The sequence below is a fragment of the Armigeres subalbatus genome, chromosome 2, assembly GCF_024139115.2.
Source record: "Armigeres subalbatus isolate Guangzhou_Male chromosome 2, GZ_Asu_2, whole genome shotgun sequence".
NCBI classification, from domain to species: Eukaryota; Metazoa; Arthropoda; class Insecta; order Diptera; family Culicidae; genus Armigeres; species Armigeres subalbatus.
This window is the reverse complement of record NC_085140.1, coordinates 315,563,002-315,578,832: the sequence shown is the minus strand read 5'-3', so window position 1 is coordinate 315,578,832 and position 15,831 is coordinate 315,563,002. Positions and strand designations below refer to the sequence as shown.

The window sequence follows — 15,831 nt, the reverse complement described above, 5'->3', positions numbered from 1 at the left end:
AAATGGGTTCGGCCTAGTGGCATTCGACTTTTTCGGTCAAATGACCAAACGTTTTTTTTTTGGCAAAATGTCCCTTTCGGTCAAATCATATTTTTGGCCATATACATCCCATAGCTCCTATTTCTATCCCATCAATAACAAAGCAATGAAAAGGAATTTGGTTCGTTTCTTATGTCTGTGATTTTTTTTTTCTCCAGTGAACACGCGTGTTAGCAAAAAAAGCAACGAGATAGGTGCTGTATTTCTTTCTTTTGCGATAAGATGAATATAATATGTTAAGTGAGATGGAAAACGGAACAGTTCCCCTATATTTCGGCCTAATGGCTTGTTCGGGTCAATGACATATTCGGCCAAACAACTCACAAACAACTGTATGGTCCAGCTATGTTTTTGTCACCATTTTTGTCTTTCAATTTGGCTTCTTATTGAAAATGGGCCAGATCGGACCGTAACTTTGAAGTTATGGACAAAATTCTATTTTACCATGCCCGAGAAAGGTAAGTATATTACCGCAAGGTGGATTAATTAGGGTTTTTTAAATGTAGCATGTATTCCGCTTCATATTGGTATCTAGTTGTATTTCCAGTTCCTGACACGTAAGGAAAGAAAAACCAATTTCGAACATAAAAGATTCAGAAGCTTTATAAACTTAGACATAAGCATGGACTTAGAAACGACTTAACCCCACTGGTCGCAAACCGTCCGAACCAAACAGAAAGCTTTCCCAAATAATCCCATCACACGCATGGGAATCAAATCACATGGACAACTGATTATGCTAAATCCACGTAAAACACTAAAAACATCGGTTTTGCTATGTCCGTCCAATCGTCCATCCATGCTGGACCAATCGGAATTCAATTTTCACTTTCCATCTCTCATCCTTTTCGGATTGGCAAGTCTGCACTTAAAACTTTTCCATTTTATCCCTTCCGCCGGAACCCATCAACACCGACGTTGTTGGTGACGACTTGCTTCGGCCTGCTGCGCTGAGAATGGTCCCAAACTGTCAAAGTGATTCCTTTCCCCGCCCGTTTATCGATTTTAGCTTACCGTAAACGATTAGTTCGATCGCTTCCGATGTCCGTTTGCCGGCGATGTTCTCCGCGACACATGTGTAGTTTCCGATGTCCTGAAGTTGGTGGAGGGCGAAAATACCACGACGCACGCGATGAGGATTCACAAGTTTGTTCACAGCGTCGCAATAGCGTCGCCAGTGGTCAATCCGTTGAAGGGTTCAGGTTCGGTCAGAGCGGTTCATGTGTCACGGCGGGTTCCGCGGTGGGAGAGATTTGCGGGTCGTCGATTCCGAAAAGTTGTTGTTTTAGGATGCCATAAAATCGGTTCGCCGTTCAGAGTTCCAGCGGTGCAATGTTATCCATGGCATCGAGATGGGCAGAAAATGGGTGAAATTGAAATAATAAAATAAAGTTTTATTATGGTTTCAGTCGAAGGTTCGGATGGTTTTGAGATTTTAGACTGGTTCAGAACCACGGCATGTATCTTGTCATATTTCTTTGAAGTTTAATACTTGCAACGTTTTGTTGGCCCCATTGTTCTAACTATTCAATTTAACTACTTCAAACATAAGTCTAATGTAGATGAAATACCAATCGATAATTAAACATTTTTGTCGTTCTGAACCAGCCTCAAACCAGCCACACTCAGATATCAGATAGTGTGGTGGGAATTCACGCACTGCCGAATGGGTCGGTTTGGGTAGGTGATTGAACGCGCGTTATATTGAATATTAATAGGTTTTAGCAGAGATGGTTTTTGGCAGGCTCCGGATCGGACGACGCAATGGTCGGAGGAAAAAGGATTTTCAAACTGTTTTTCCCGTTTGTCCGCTGGTTCGGTCCTTCACGATATACGCACCTGTAGTTTAACGGCACTTATCAGGATGTTTCCATCGGAGCTGAACGAGAGCAGCGGACTGCTGGAGAGGGTGAAATTGTTTTTCAACCACGTGATTTGAGGCTTGGGATAGCCCTTCGGGGCAGCGCATTTAATTTCCAGCTTTGTGCCGGCCTCGGCGCGTAGCTTTGTTGAGGGGAGGATGAAGTTCTTTTTCAGATCTGCAAATAGAAGGGAAGCAAAAAAAAACAGTTAAATATATTATATCTGTGAATATTTGAAATATTTTTAGAAATTGCGAATTGAAACAAGTTTATTTTTTGATTAAATTAAAAGGCCGTTACTTGAGGTAATGGCTTTCGGTTTTTACCATCATAGTCGTCGATCTCTCTTAAAACATGAAAAGGCCTTAAAAAGCCAAGCAGTAAAATGCGATTCTACAAAGCAAAACCAATTATAAAGCAGTAACCAATTACAAGAACTCAAATGTGACCAAATTTGGTTATATTCAAGTAACAGAAATTTCTATACAACAAGTTCGTTTCTCATCTGGACGATGAAGGTTGCTAAGTTTGATTCCCGGTCCGTTTTGGAAAATGTCAAGCTGTTTTTTTCTTCCTTCCTTGAACTTAAGTGTATTATTGTCATGATATACAAATGCGAAAATGGTAGTGTGACCTAGAATTGTTGTAGTTTAAAACTGTGGAAGTGCTTAATAGACATGAATGTGCAAGGCGACGTATCTCAATGGAAGATGTAATACTACTGAAAAAAAAGGTTTTTTATGGAAGTGATTTAGAATTAGATTTATATAAACCGCCTTATCAATTACTTTTGAATCCTTGATAACTTTTAAGCTCCAGCAGGAAAATTGATGATACAACAGATCTAAACCCTCAGCTTAATCTGCCAAGTGTATTTCTTTGCGTGACCCCAATTGATAATGTTGTGATTTATGATTTCATGAACTCTGGTGGTATAATTGATACGCTTTGCGGGCACCACAGTCACTAGAATCTAACGAATCGTCTACTAAAGTATCAATAAGGATTTTGTATCGAAGAACGTGATCATAATTTATTGAACGTTGGCAGAAACACAAACGACGAATGTTAATCCATATGCCGTATCGGATTTATTCGTCAAAATAACAGAAGTGTGGAAAACAAGACAAATCAGGCAGACATCTCGGTACACCTCGGTGAAAGATTAATTTTTTTTTTGTCAAGAAGCAACATGCAGAGCCCGGATGATGGGCAGTTGAACATTACATACTCCCACTAACCTGTGCGTCTTTTGCACTAGTAAATCCAACGCTTCTAAATTAAAAAGTCCGGCTCATGCTCAGCTCGACGGGTTGCAGCTTTTTCACAGGAGAAAACTCATATCACGGCGCGGTCTGTTTGAGCATAAAACATTATTGTCTAGCGCTGCGAATATTATTAACGTTCCGCTAAAAACTGGACCTCAGGTGTGAAATACAGGTTGTTCAGCGATGTATCGACCGGAAAAGTAATAATTGTAATTAATCAGCCTTTCGGCAAGCCAAGAGCACTAGCTCGGCTTCTACATATCAGTGAGCAGTGATCGCACCGATTAGTCCAGCCACGTTCAGCAAATATATCATTGTATCGTTTGCGGTGCCCGGAATGGGAGGGCAGTGCAGCCAGGTCCCAGCCATATCGACTCCGCACATCTATGGGCAACAGACGCCCTGGTTTGAACCGGGGCCGGGGCTGCATGTTCGATGCTAATGCGGAACAGTTTGGCTGACGGCGCGTTACACTTCTTGTGCGATATATTGTTGTCTGGAGTGATTTCCTTGTTCTGGCACATGGAGGGTGCAAGGTGGGCAACACTCACGTTTTCCATAATCGGTGACCTGCGGCAGAGCTAGTGTCTACCTTTTCTAGTAAGGTAGAGGTACGCTTCGGTGCTGTTGCTGCTGTCAACGCCATTTGTTTTCCAGCGCCACAACTCACTTCCCTTCATATCTTTATGGACGTGTTAGAAATATTAATCTGTCGGCTGGTCGACAGTTGGTCAATCGCTGAATAGGATCTTTAAATCGTGATTGATTACCAATTGAAATCGGTCTTTCGACAGTTTGTGGAACTGACGAATTATGAATTTATGATTTTTGACGGCGGTTGCTGTTTCTTCGTGGTTCTATGTTTATCGAGTAATATCGTGATAAACTAAATCAACAAATTACATATCGTTTATCATGCTGTTTTTTCTGTATAAATAACTTTATGCTAATGAGCAATGATTTAAGCATACAGATCGTTTTCAAATGCTCTTGAAAACAACGATGTACTTTTCAAGTGTGCTATTAAACCTTAATAAGTACAACGATGTTACTAGGGATTGGTATTTCGTGTTCCAGAAAAAACAAAATAGTGGTCTTAGTCTCTTGCCCCGAGTACGAGCAACCATAGCGAAGATTGAGTAGCCAAACTAACGGAAGGTAACTTTGGTCGTACGCTGACAGGGATGGCGAAGTTGCTTTTATCTTGAGATGCAAATCGGCTGATCATCGTCCAAGTACCAACGAAGGACTCTAAGCACAGTGTGATGCACTACGTCAGCGTAGAGAAGGCAGCAGACTATCGCAGTCAGTTGTAAGTTTCTTCAAAAATATTCATGCTTCTCAGAACACAGCATTGAATACAATACACTCTGGTCGATTGTTTACTTAGAACTAACACTTCAAGGTATAAAGATATTGTGAAGGAAGATAATAAAAGCTAGGAGACATGAACAGATCAATTGGTAGAGATGTCGTGAACTGATTACCGTTTGGGAATTTTCTATATTGAGTTATGTATAGCAGTTTTGTATAGCAGGAACGTTAATTCTGGATCTGACGACTGTTCTTGCGATATTCTCTGGAGGTATAAGTAACGCCAATTTAGTTAGGATTTCTCCTACAACTGCCTTGCTTTAAGAGTTGTTTATGTTATCAATTTTCTATCGTAGAAACTCCTACATAAAATAATTTTAATATTGTTTTATTCTATTACACTCCCTTCACAATTATGGAACACTTTTGCCTTTGTTGCATCCAAATCAAAAAATGAAGAACGACGTTATTTAGATTAGCCGCCATCTTGCACACAAAGTATCCGATAATATGGTTATTAGGCATTGATTGGAATTTCAGTAATTTTATTAGAAATCAACCTATTTTTGATTGAACATCACATAGCGGATCGAAAGCTTGTAGTTACTAACAATGGTTTCATGGGGTCTGGGTAATTTGGCATAAAGTAATTTGGCATAACGCCATTTGGTATAAGGCCATTTGACATAACGGATATTTGGCATAATTTGGAACTACTTTAACAGTTATTTGGGGTTATTTGATGTACTTTTCACATAGTTAGAGTAGATCGAGGATATGTTCTGTTAGATTTAGACTGATGATAGAAATTTTTCGGAAGGACGGACAAACGAAGCGACAGAACTACTTCCAAGAAAGGGATCACTTCCGTCGTTGACTTATTCCAGGAAAACGCCTATGCTGGAGCCACACTAGAGTTAAGCACAGAAATAACTTCTTGTATCATATTCCCCTTTGTATCGAATTCATTATTAGTTCTATTGGTCTCGTTTTGCCACAGTGCAGTAATCAATCTTTCACCCTTATTACTAGCCATCTGCTAGCAAGAAGAAAACTATTTCGATTTCTATTACGTACATACCCTTTATACTGAATTCCCATATATTGCTATATACAAACCAGAAACAAACTAGTTAACAATAAATTATCGGACAGTGAACATCGCTGTATTTCTCTCGTCAAATAAACTTTGCCTCGTCTCGTAGTTAGTTAACTTAGATCCGTGTCCAGTAACTCAGTGCAGTGGAAAAATGGACCCTATCACTAGAACGGTCTCCCCAATTCCGCCGCGATAACACGAACACTTAAAAAAAATTTGATTCATCTTGCTTGATTCTGGATAAACACCTACTTTTGAAGAATGGATTAAATCTAAGATTGTCTCAATCCGGGCAAACGCCATCTTTCAAAGAAGGAACCACATGCACCATTGCCTTACCCCGAGCTAACGCTTGGGATTACATTCACCATCCAGGAAAACGCATTCATCCAAAGGACGAATCACATCTACCATTGCCGTAATCTGGAGAATCTTCTATTTCCATAAAAGTAATCACTTTTACTTTTTAAAAAGGGATCAAATCCACCATTGCCTTATTGACGGCAAGCATCTACTTTTAAAGAAGGGATCACATCCACGATTGCCTTAATCCGATCAAACGCCTACTTTTAAAGAAAGAATCACATCCACCTCTGCCTTAATCCGAGCAAGCGCCTATTTTTAATTTCATGTTGATGGATCCGCGTTGGAGATGGATCACAAAGAGCTTTGATACTTTTGGGATGCGTCGTGACGTGCGATCTTGAAAATGTTGGATGGACTCTCTTTTTTCCCTCTGCGCACCTCGCCTTCTTGTGCCCGTCGGATCGTTGTCGAGAACCATCGCAGTCGTCCGATTTTCGCGGTATGAACGATAGATGGTTCTCCCAGCAGCTCATGCAAGTCGTAGTTCATTTGCCTCCTCCACGTACCGTCCGCCATCTGCACCCCACCATAGATGGTACGCAGCACTTTCCTTTCGAAAACTCCAAGGCGTTGGTCCTCCACGAGCATCATCCAGGTCTCATGTCCGCAGAGGACTACCGGTCTAATGAGCGTTTTGTAGATAGTCAGTTTGGAACGGCGGCGAACTCTAAAATCTATGTCGTCGGTGAAGCCAAATAGCTGGACGGACTTAATGAAAATTGTACCACTCGTGTTAGACCCCGCTCTTCGTATTACCCATCACCCATAGACCATCACCTTACCGTAACCCTCTGCGGGTTGCGAAGGGACTCGAGAATGTCCCTGAAACTCGAATTACGCACATCACCCGATTCATCGTCGCTTTGATCAACCGTGTCAGTTTATCCGGAAATCCGTGTTCGTTTCGTGCATTAACTGCCATAGCTGGTTCCGAGCGATTGTATCATATGCGGCTATGAAGTCGATGAATATATGATGTGCGACACGTTGTATTCGCGGCATTTCTGCAGTACTTGGCGAATGGCGAACACCTGGTCCGTGGTGGAGCGTTTGCCCATAAAACCCGCCTGGTACTGCCCCACGAAGTCGACGGCATAAAATTTGGGAGAATACCTTGTAGGCGGCGTTCAGCAATGTGATTGTGCGGTAGTTGCTACAATCCAGCTTATCGCCCAGCACACGACACTTTCCATCCACTCCTGCGGCAAAACTTCCTCGTCCCAAATCTTGATAATGACCCAGTGCAACGCTCTAGCCAGTGCCTCACCACCGTGTTTAAATAGCTCTCCTGTTAATTAATCAACCGCAGGGGCTTTGTTGTTCTTCAGCCGGCCAATCTCCTTCTGGATTTCCTGGAGATCCGGAGCCGGTAAAATTGTGTCCTGCGCGCGTTCTCACAGGTTTATCACCATACTGCTATCTTCTTCTGCCACATCGCCATTCAGATGTTCTTCGTAGTGCTGCCGCCGCCTTTGGATCACCTCACGCTCGTTCGTAAGAAGGTTTCCGTTTATGTCCTTACACGTATCAGGCTGTGGCACGTGGCCCTTACGTGAACGGTTTAACTTCTCATAAAACTTTCGTGTGTTATTAGCGCGGTACAGTTGCTCCGTCTCCTCACAGTCTCGATTTTCCTGCTGCAGTTTTTTCCTCCGAATCGAGTTTTGTCTGTTCCGCGCCCGTTTATATCGTGCATCATTCGCTCTCGTGGGATGTTGCAGCAATCTCGCCCATGCTGCCCATTCTCTTCTACTAACTGCTCACATTTGCCGTCATACCAGTCGTTTCTTTGATCCGGGGACAACGTGCTTAGAGCAGTGGTTACTGTGCTACCAATGGCGGATCGAATATCTCTCCAGCCATGTTCAAGAGACGCTGCGCCTGGCTGCTCTTCCGTTGGGAGTGCCACTTCCAGCAGCTGCGCGTATTCTTGGGCTAGTCTACCGTCTTCTAGCCGCCCAATGTTAAGCCGCGGCGTCCGACTTCGACGCGTGTTGTACACCGTCGAGAGTTTTGAGCACAGGCATACTGCAACGAGGTAGTGGTCGGATTCAATATTCGCACTGCGGTAAGTGCGCACGTTCGTGGGGTCGGAGAAGAATTTACCGTCGATTAGAACGTGGTCGATTTGGTTTTCCGTTTCTTGGTTAGGTGATCTCCATGTGGCTTTGTGGATATTTTTTCGGGGAAAGAAGGTGCTTCGGAGTACCATTCCGCGGGAGGCTGCGAAGTTTATGCATCGTTGGCCGTTGTCATTCGATACGGTGTGAAGACTATCCGGTCCGATGACCAGTCTATACATTTCCTCCCTTCCTACCTGTGCGTTCATGTCACCGATGACAACTTTGACGTCCCGTAGTGGGCATCCATCGTATCTCTGCTCCAGCTGTGCGTAGAAGCGACAGCCAGATACCGGTAGTGCGCAAACGTCAAACACAACCAAAATCGATGGAAGCGCCATCGGTGGCCGATTGATTTGGCTTATTGGCTTATTGGACCTGTGCAAACCTTCTGTCTCGTCGGAGGGCCGTCGTGTCAGGGCTGTTTAGCGTTTCACCTAACACCAGGACTTGGGCTTGTGCGCTTTGAGCGGCACATGGTCGTTTTGGTGGGGCCTACTTGCGGATACATGCAGCTTTTTATATGAATTTAACAGGGCCCACTGTCAAACCCCACCACGTCCTAGGCAAGCCCTACAAGTCGCAGATGGCCTGGGGAGGGATCGTCAAGCCCTTGGACATAGTCCCTGCTGCCCGAAATGCTGAACGTGCTGGTTTTGATTCCTAGTACAGGAGGTTGGACATTTTGACGGCTTCTTAGGACATCGTGCTGGCCGAATGATATACGAAATCAAAAAAGGGTTTGTTAGGGGGCCCATACACTCTCCGACATGTTGTACAACTCATGATCTATCGTTCACCTTTTTAACGGTTGATTTTATTTTTTGTAGGTGATCAATCGGCCACCGATGGCGCTTCCATCGATTTTGCTTGTGTTTGACGTTTGCGCACTACCGGCATCTGGTTGTCGCTTGGCCACACATATTGATGTTAGTATTAGGCGATAGTGTTTCCGTGAAGATGATTTTGATTGCATTTTGTTCTAAGTGAGACGTCTGTTTCTCTGTGCTCTGACTTTACTCCGACCAAACCAAATTTCCTGGGGGCGGACTTAAAGTCATTCTTTCAGCATGTTCCTTAGCTCAGAAACCGCGCAGTTAATAACAGTGCAAATACTTAATCAACACACTGCTAGACGGCAATGTCTTAGTTGTGAATGTAAAAACAACCAAAAATAGATGCAGGAAACCGTTACTTTACCAATTCTTGCTCACTTACAATCGCACCTCCCTAACCTATTTTGACCCCCGCTGACCATATACAGAGGCCTACCTTAGCCGTGCGGTAAGATGCATGTTGTAAGGCCAGACCATGTTGAAGGTGGCTGGGCTCGATTCCCGGTCCGGTCTAGGAAATATTTTTTTGGAAATTGGAAATTGGAAATTTTTTCGACTTCCCTGGGCATAAAAGTAGCATCGTGTTAGTCTCGTGATAAACGAATGTAAAATAATAACTAGACTTAGAAACCTCGCAGTTAACAACTGTGGATGTACTTAATGAACACTAAGCTACGAGGCGGTGATGTGCCAATACCGTTTACATATTTGCATAAGTAACTCACATATGATGAAAAGTAGTTTTGAATCGTTAAAATTTCAACAAAATTTATTATAAACTACCCGTCGAATCTCTGTTTGTAATGACCATCATCTGCATTCTACATTTTTCACACGGAACCCTGAAACATAACCAAAATATGATTCAACTCCATCATTCGCAGGGATATGATCGTACATGCATCGTCGTTCGGCAGGATTTTTCATTTATCATCACAGTGCCGCCCGTCGATCGGTCCTTATTCGTGGCTGCGCGAAACAGTTTATTGCTGAAAGATATATTGTTCTCCGAATGATGATTATTATTTCACAAAACGTAATATTCGCTTGCACTGTTGGTACTGCATGCGTTTATTTTATTTTTCGAAGTGCTACGAACATCGCCAGCGCCAGTCCATCAGACCAGACGTCGTCGGCGGAGGTATCTACTGAGTTGCAACTGACTGATGCGTCGCTTATTTATGGACATAATAATTATTAATTGCGATGTGAATTACGACATTCGGATGTAGTGCGAGAAGCATAGGAATTTTATTTGCAATTTGCCTTTTTTTTTGTCTGTGAGTCCATCGCTTTTTTAAAAACCCATCGCCATATTTTTCCGTTCAGTTTATTGCTGATTGAATAGTGCTTCGTGCAGAACCCCGCGGGAACTTGAAGTGCGGTTCCCTTCGAATAATAGCCTACACCTCTTCTGTCACCCAAGCATCACATCATTCCGCAACAACCAATGCCGATGTTGAACTTGGATGTAATGGAAATACAGTCAAGCATTATTAAATTATTTGACGACTTTTATGGTAAGGCACCGAGGTTTTTTTCCCCGCACCGGAATCTCACATGGAGTTGGACGACACTTGCGCTATTCCTGCTCTCGTAGAAGGGGCGCGCACAATTGGCTGACAACGTCGCATTAGCTTCAATGATCCCATCCTGGTCGCACGGATTGGCCGCGACAACGCAACAACAACGGCGCGGCGGGCTTGAGCCCAAGTCAAATGAAGAGATTAAAGTGGAAGACCACGACACACAGGGGATAAAAGTAAGGCAAATTAATGACATAATAAACATCATTTATGAAACTCGCGTACCACATCGTAATGTTGCCGTTTGTTGAGATGAAGACATCGTCAATTGAGTTAATTTAAAATAAATTTTTCACTGCACGACATTGGTTTGGTGTCTATAATATAGCTGGAGGCAAATTGAAGCTCGAGCCTTTGGAGCAGTGAATGGGTTGGATTTTATTGACTCTTTAGTCATTTGCCTTGGATAATGGAGAGAATGATGAATGTCTATAATGTGTATTGAGAATTGATTTGAGTTCCTTAGCTTTCTTACAAGGTCAGTAGAAAATACAATTTTATGATCCCTAAAAAATATTCAGCATCATAAGCTAAAATCATTAGTATTGAAATATTTAGTTGAATGCGATTACTCTATACAAGTAATTTAGGCAATCTTGATTATTTGCCATTCTTTGTTCTATTCCTGTTCTGATCCTGTCCTGTTCCTGTTCTGTTCCTATTCTATTCCTGTTCCGTTTCTGTTCTGTTCCTGTTCGGTTCCTGTTCGGTTCTGTTCCTGTTCTGTTCCTGTTCCATTTCTGTTCAGACTTTTCCCGCGGCGGTGTTGATTTATTTAACAAAGAATTCCCTTATGCCTATCATTAATCATTGCATTCTAATAATATGGGGACGCCTTGTTCTCGAGCGCAGGCAGTTTCCGCGAGTGAGAAGCGAAGAAAGAACAACAAAATCGGATTGGATGCGGTGGGTGTTTGTCTTTTGCGAAGCAGTGCGAACATGTTACCCAATTAATTTGTTTTTAGGATGAAACATCCATATCGAGCAGAACATGTGCTTAGCACAGAACGAATTCCAAAGCAATCTTTTTCAAAGTTGTTAACATGACTTGGGGTATCGTAAATTTCCCCCTTTTCGAATTGGACACGACGGAGTAACAGTTACTATTCTCGCAATCTGAAAATGAGAATACAAAAATTTGAAGATCTGTTTCCAATTAGCATTTATGGCTTTATGACAAACGAGAGTCGTTTGGAACATTTGTCACAAGATGACGTAATTTGTAGTTGGATTCATTTTGGCACCATTACTCAATCCGTTATGATACTCTTTTTTGCGAGGCATTTCTTCTGTATCGTGCTATTCCATTGTTACAAAACCTACAATCGTGACATCAACGTCAGCGACATTGGCTCTCACTACAAACGGGGCCACAAAATCCATCCTGTTCGTGACAACAATTGGGATTCCTGCCGCGCCGTGGCAGGGTCCAATCAAATCCTGAAACAATGAGCAACAGGCATGCAGCGTAGCTTTCGCACGCGCACTGCAAAGGGCTGTGGTATAAGACGCATACCTATCTTGAATCAAGTGAATAAAGAAATAAATCACTAAGAGAAGAAAGTAGACAATTAAATTTATTTAATTGAACAGTTTGAACAGTAATAATGAAGAAGTGGAAGTTGTTCCTGGATATCACTGAAATTAATCGATTTTCTATTATGTTTGCGCTTAGTTGAATTATGAAACTTGATTGGTATCGTATTGTGTTATATTCCCCTACAATTGTTCGCAATCTATGGCTTTTCTATTACCATTCTATTTGTGCCTTGTGCAGTGAACCCAAAAGGAAGCGCAAGACGACAAAAATGAAAAACAGGAAAAAATATCCTCATCAGGCTCATTGTTTGGCCAGGCATAATATGAATAAATAGTGCGTGAATCCAGCGAAACAAAGCGTCACCACACCGACGAGAACGAGGTTGGCGACACGACCGACCGTTGGACCAGTTTCCCGTCCGCTTCACTTCTATCAACTTCCAGCCGGGTGGATGTGGAAATGGCAGATTTTTTTGTTGCGTCCTGCGCCCGTTCATTCCTGGGAAATGGGAATCACTCTAAGAGGATCGTGCTTTTGTTTCGAAAACATTTATTTGAAATGTCCATCATCGTAATAGTTATTTTACATTTTTTTGTTGCATCCATTCGTTTTGACGGTGATTTGCGGATTCCAATCTGTGAAATTTGATGCCGTGGAACGTCAAAGTTGGGTGGGTTTTTAATTCGCCCGTTTTCGGAAATGTTAGCATCGAGGGTAAAAATATTTGAATGGGCTGGTTTCCATAGTCTGAAGTTCTATCTGGCTTCACCATTTAATTTTCGAATGGAAAGTACGAATATGTCTTTGATCTAAATGAATGGCTTTGAAACTATCGAGATGCACTGAAGTTATCTCAATCGTTTTCTGCTTAGAAGCAACTCATTACTTAGGTTTTCAATCAGGGCGAACTATGGAAATGGGTTACGGTCTCGGTTCTCTATATCTCTACACGATAAGCGAGGATTTCCCGAGGACTACATCGCTTTGAAAGGAGAGAAAGTCGTGGCAACGATTAAGTTCGATACGTGCTGGAACGTTTATGCCAGGAGAAGAAACAACAATCCGACGATATTCATAGAAATGCAAGTACTCTATCCCAAGAATACTTTTGGTGCGTTAGTCCACAGCACTCGCTTCCTGTGCATGATAACACCTCAAATCGTTTCAGTGAATATCTGGTAAGTTGTGTTTTGCTAGAGCGAGATGGATCAACTAGGTCCGAGCTCTATATGACAGACAAAGAAAAAAAAAAGTGATGTTTTGCTAAGCGACAACCGCATTCACATGATGTCTATTTTTGAGACAAGAGACACTACGATTCAGAATATGTAACGATTTCCCACTACTGCATGCTCGATTAGGGCATCATGCATACATAATTCGATGTAAAGTATCCGCCCATCGTATCGACTCCTTTTGCTTTGAACAAAGTCTCTTTTTCTCCCCAATTGAATCCAAAATCTCAACAGCTTGCAGTCTGACAAAGTGATCAATAAGTGGTTATTAATTCTCACGGGTGATCCGGTTGTCTGGCTTTTTTTTGTTAGTGCTCATGAACATTCGACATGAGCTTGTGACTCCTCAGTGCCCGAGAACCTGCTCCGTCTTCAGCGGTGCCAGGAAAGTGCCAAGGACGATATTACCACTCATACGTCAATGTTTAAACAGATGGATACGTTTTTTTCCTTGTTCCGTGTTTCAATCACTGCTCTAATACTATAATACTATGATTCTGATGAATCGTACTACCGTATTGGGATTTGTTCTCTAAGCCCCCTGTTGGAGAACTGAAATCTCTGTCTTAAAATTTGCCGGACAATGGAAAAAAATATGTTCCGAGTCCTCTACACGCAACCAGCGGATGGCAGATTTTAATACAGTTCTGCATAAGAACCTTACAGAAACTGTATAATAATTGGGCATATACAATTTTGGAAGATTTTAATACAATCGTTGTATTGAAATTATACAGATTTGTATTATTTTAATACAATATCTGTATAAAAACGTTACAGATTTGTATATGCCACGTTTTTATACAATAATTGTAAGATCTGTTTTTTGGGTGTACATGTATGCCAGAGGAACGTGGTGACTTTGGATACGTAAGTGAGTTTTGGTAGGGTTTGTAAAACTTGTGCGGACATTTAAAAGCAGCTGCATGGGAGATTTACCTTCAGAATCCAGATCTCTTGCCGGATTTAAGGCAAGGAAGGATATGATTTCTATTTTCGTAGGATGCATTTTCCCGGTAGAAGGTAATAGAGAGGATATGATTCCTTCTTTCGATTTAGCCATTTGTTCGGTTTAAGGCAAAGGGAGATATGATCCCTCCTTTGATAGATGAATTTGCCCAGCAGGAGTCAAGGGAGGATATGATGTCATCTTTCAATTTATGCATTTGTTCGCCAAGTAACCACATATCGTATAACAAACAGCAAATAAAGTCGCATTTGCGTACATCCAAAATCTAAATCACATTGCATATCAAACTTTGTTAGATTATTGTCGAAATGTTGTATTGAATACATCGTATATGATAGTTTTTACCGTAGTGAAAATAAATCGTTATTGTGTAAATAAAAACTCGTTATGACTTATATCCCTTGCAATATCCTGTATAAGGCAAGGGAGACACGATCTTTCTTTCAAGGAATGCATTTGGCCAGTATATGACAAAAGAGAATGTGATTCCTTCTTTCAATTCAGGATTTTTTTTTGTATAAATAGTTATATGATCTCTTCTTGAGGGATGCACGGTAGAAGGCAAGAGAAGATATGATGCCTTCGTTTAATTCAGCCATTTGCTCGGTTCAAGGGAAGGGAAGATATGATCCCTTCTTTTGAAGGATGCATTTGCCCGGTTGATGATAAGGTAGGATATGAAGCATATGGTGCCGATGGTGGATAAGATCGACAAATAGAAGTGATGTCTTCATGTATGGGCGAATGAGATCCTCATAAAAAACAGAACGCATGAGTGAATAAGATTTCTTCAACTAATAAAAAGGAGAAATGCACAATAGGCAGGTTTTCCTGCATACCCTTCCATGGAAAATAAAATTAGCCACCAGTGTAAAATTGATTCAAAGAAGATTTATCTTGCTAGTAGGTGTGTCAATGTTTGAAATATTTCTGTTTTTACAGGAACCTTCTTTATTTTTCTTTTGCCACATCGTACAATCATGCGCCCGATGTTTCAAGGTAGAAACTAAGAAGCTTAATGGCTTAATCTTATTCATCAATCATAAGGCTCTAATGACAATTATGTCAAACAGTCGTTATGCCAAACGACCATTATGACCAACGACTTTATGCCCAACGACTTTATGCCAAACGACATTATTCCAAACGATGTTATGCCAAATGGGGTACAATCGTCCAGAAATGAGTTTCTGTCCGTTCATTCCGTTCTTTCCGTTCATAAAAAGCATCGCAAATAAACCGAACTGGTCATTTGCTTAGTTTAGTTTAGCTCGATTGACTGTACACTTCGTAGTTACTATAAATGTGATTGACCGAAAAACAGCAAATATGCACAGCCCACCAATTGAGTAGCCTTTTTGGGATTAAAACTATTCTTACTGGTACATACTTTAGATTTTAATTAATTATAGACCAGTTACGATGTCAGGGGCCCTCCTTAGCCGTGCGGTAAGACCATGCTGAAGGTGGCTGGGTTCGGTTCCCGGTGCCGGTCTAGACAATTTTCGGATTGGAAATTGTCTCGACTTCCCTGGGCATAAAAGTATCATCGTGTTAGCCTCATGATATACAAATGCAAAAATGGTAAGTTGGCTT

General features: G+C 41.7%; 1 protein-coding gene across 3 annotated transcripts in view; it reads right to left on the bottom strand.

Annotated features, from left to right (window-relative positions):
- Positions 1-15,831, bottom strand: part of LOC134212634 (netrin receptor unc-5-like) — a 478,948-nt gene that overhangs the window by 249,131 nt on the left and 213,986 nt on the right. For all 3 annotated transcript variants that reach the window (XM_062690650.1, XM_062690652.1, XM_062690651.1), the window contains 2 exons: positions 1,879-2,078; positions 1,054-1,132 (listed from right to left, as the gene is read on the bottom strand). In XM_062690650.1, the coding sequence (XP_062546634.1) occupies positions 1,054-1,132; positions 1,879-2,078 (279 nt within the window). The remainder of the gene's footprint in view (positions 1-1,053; positions 1,133-1,878; positions 2,079-15,831) is intronic.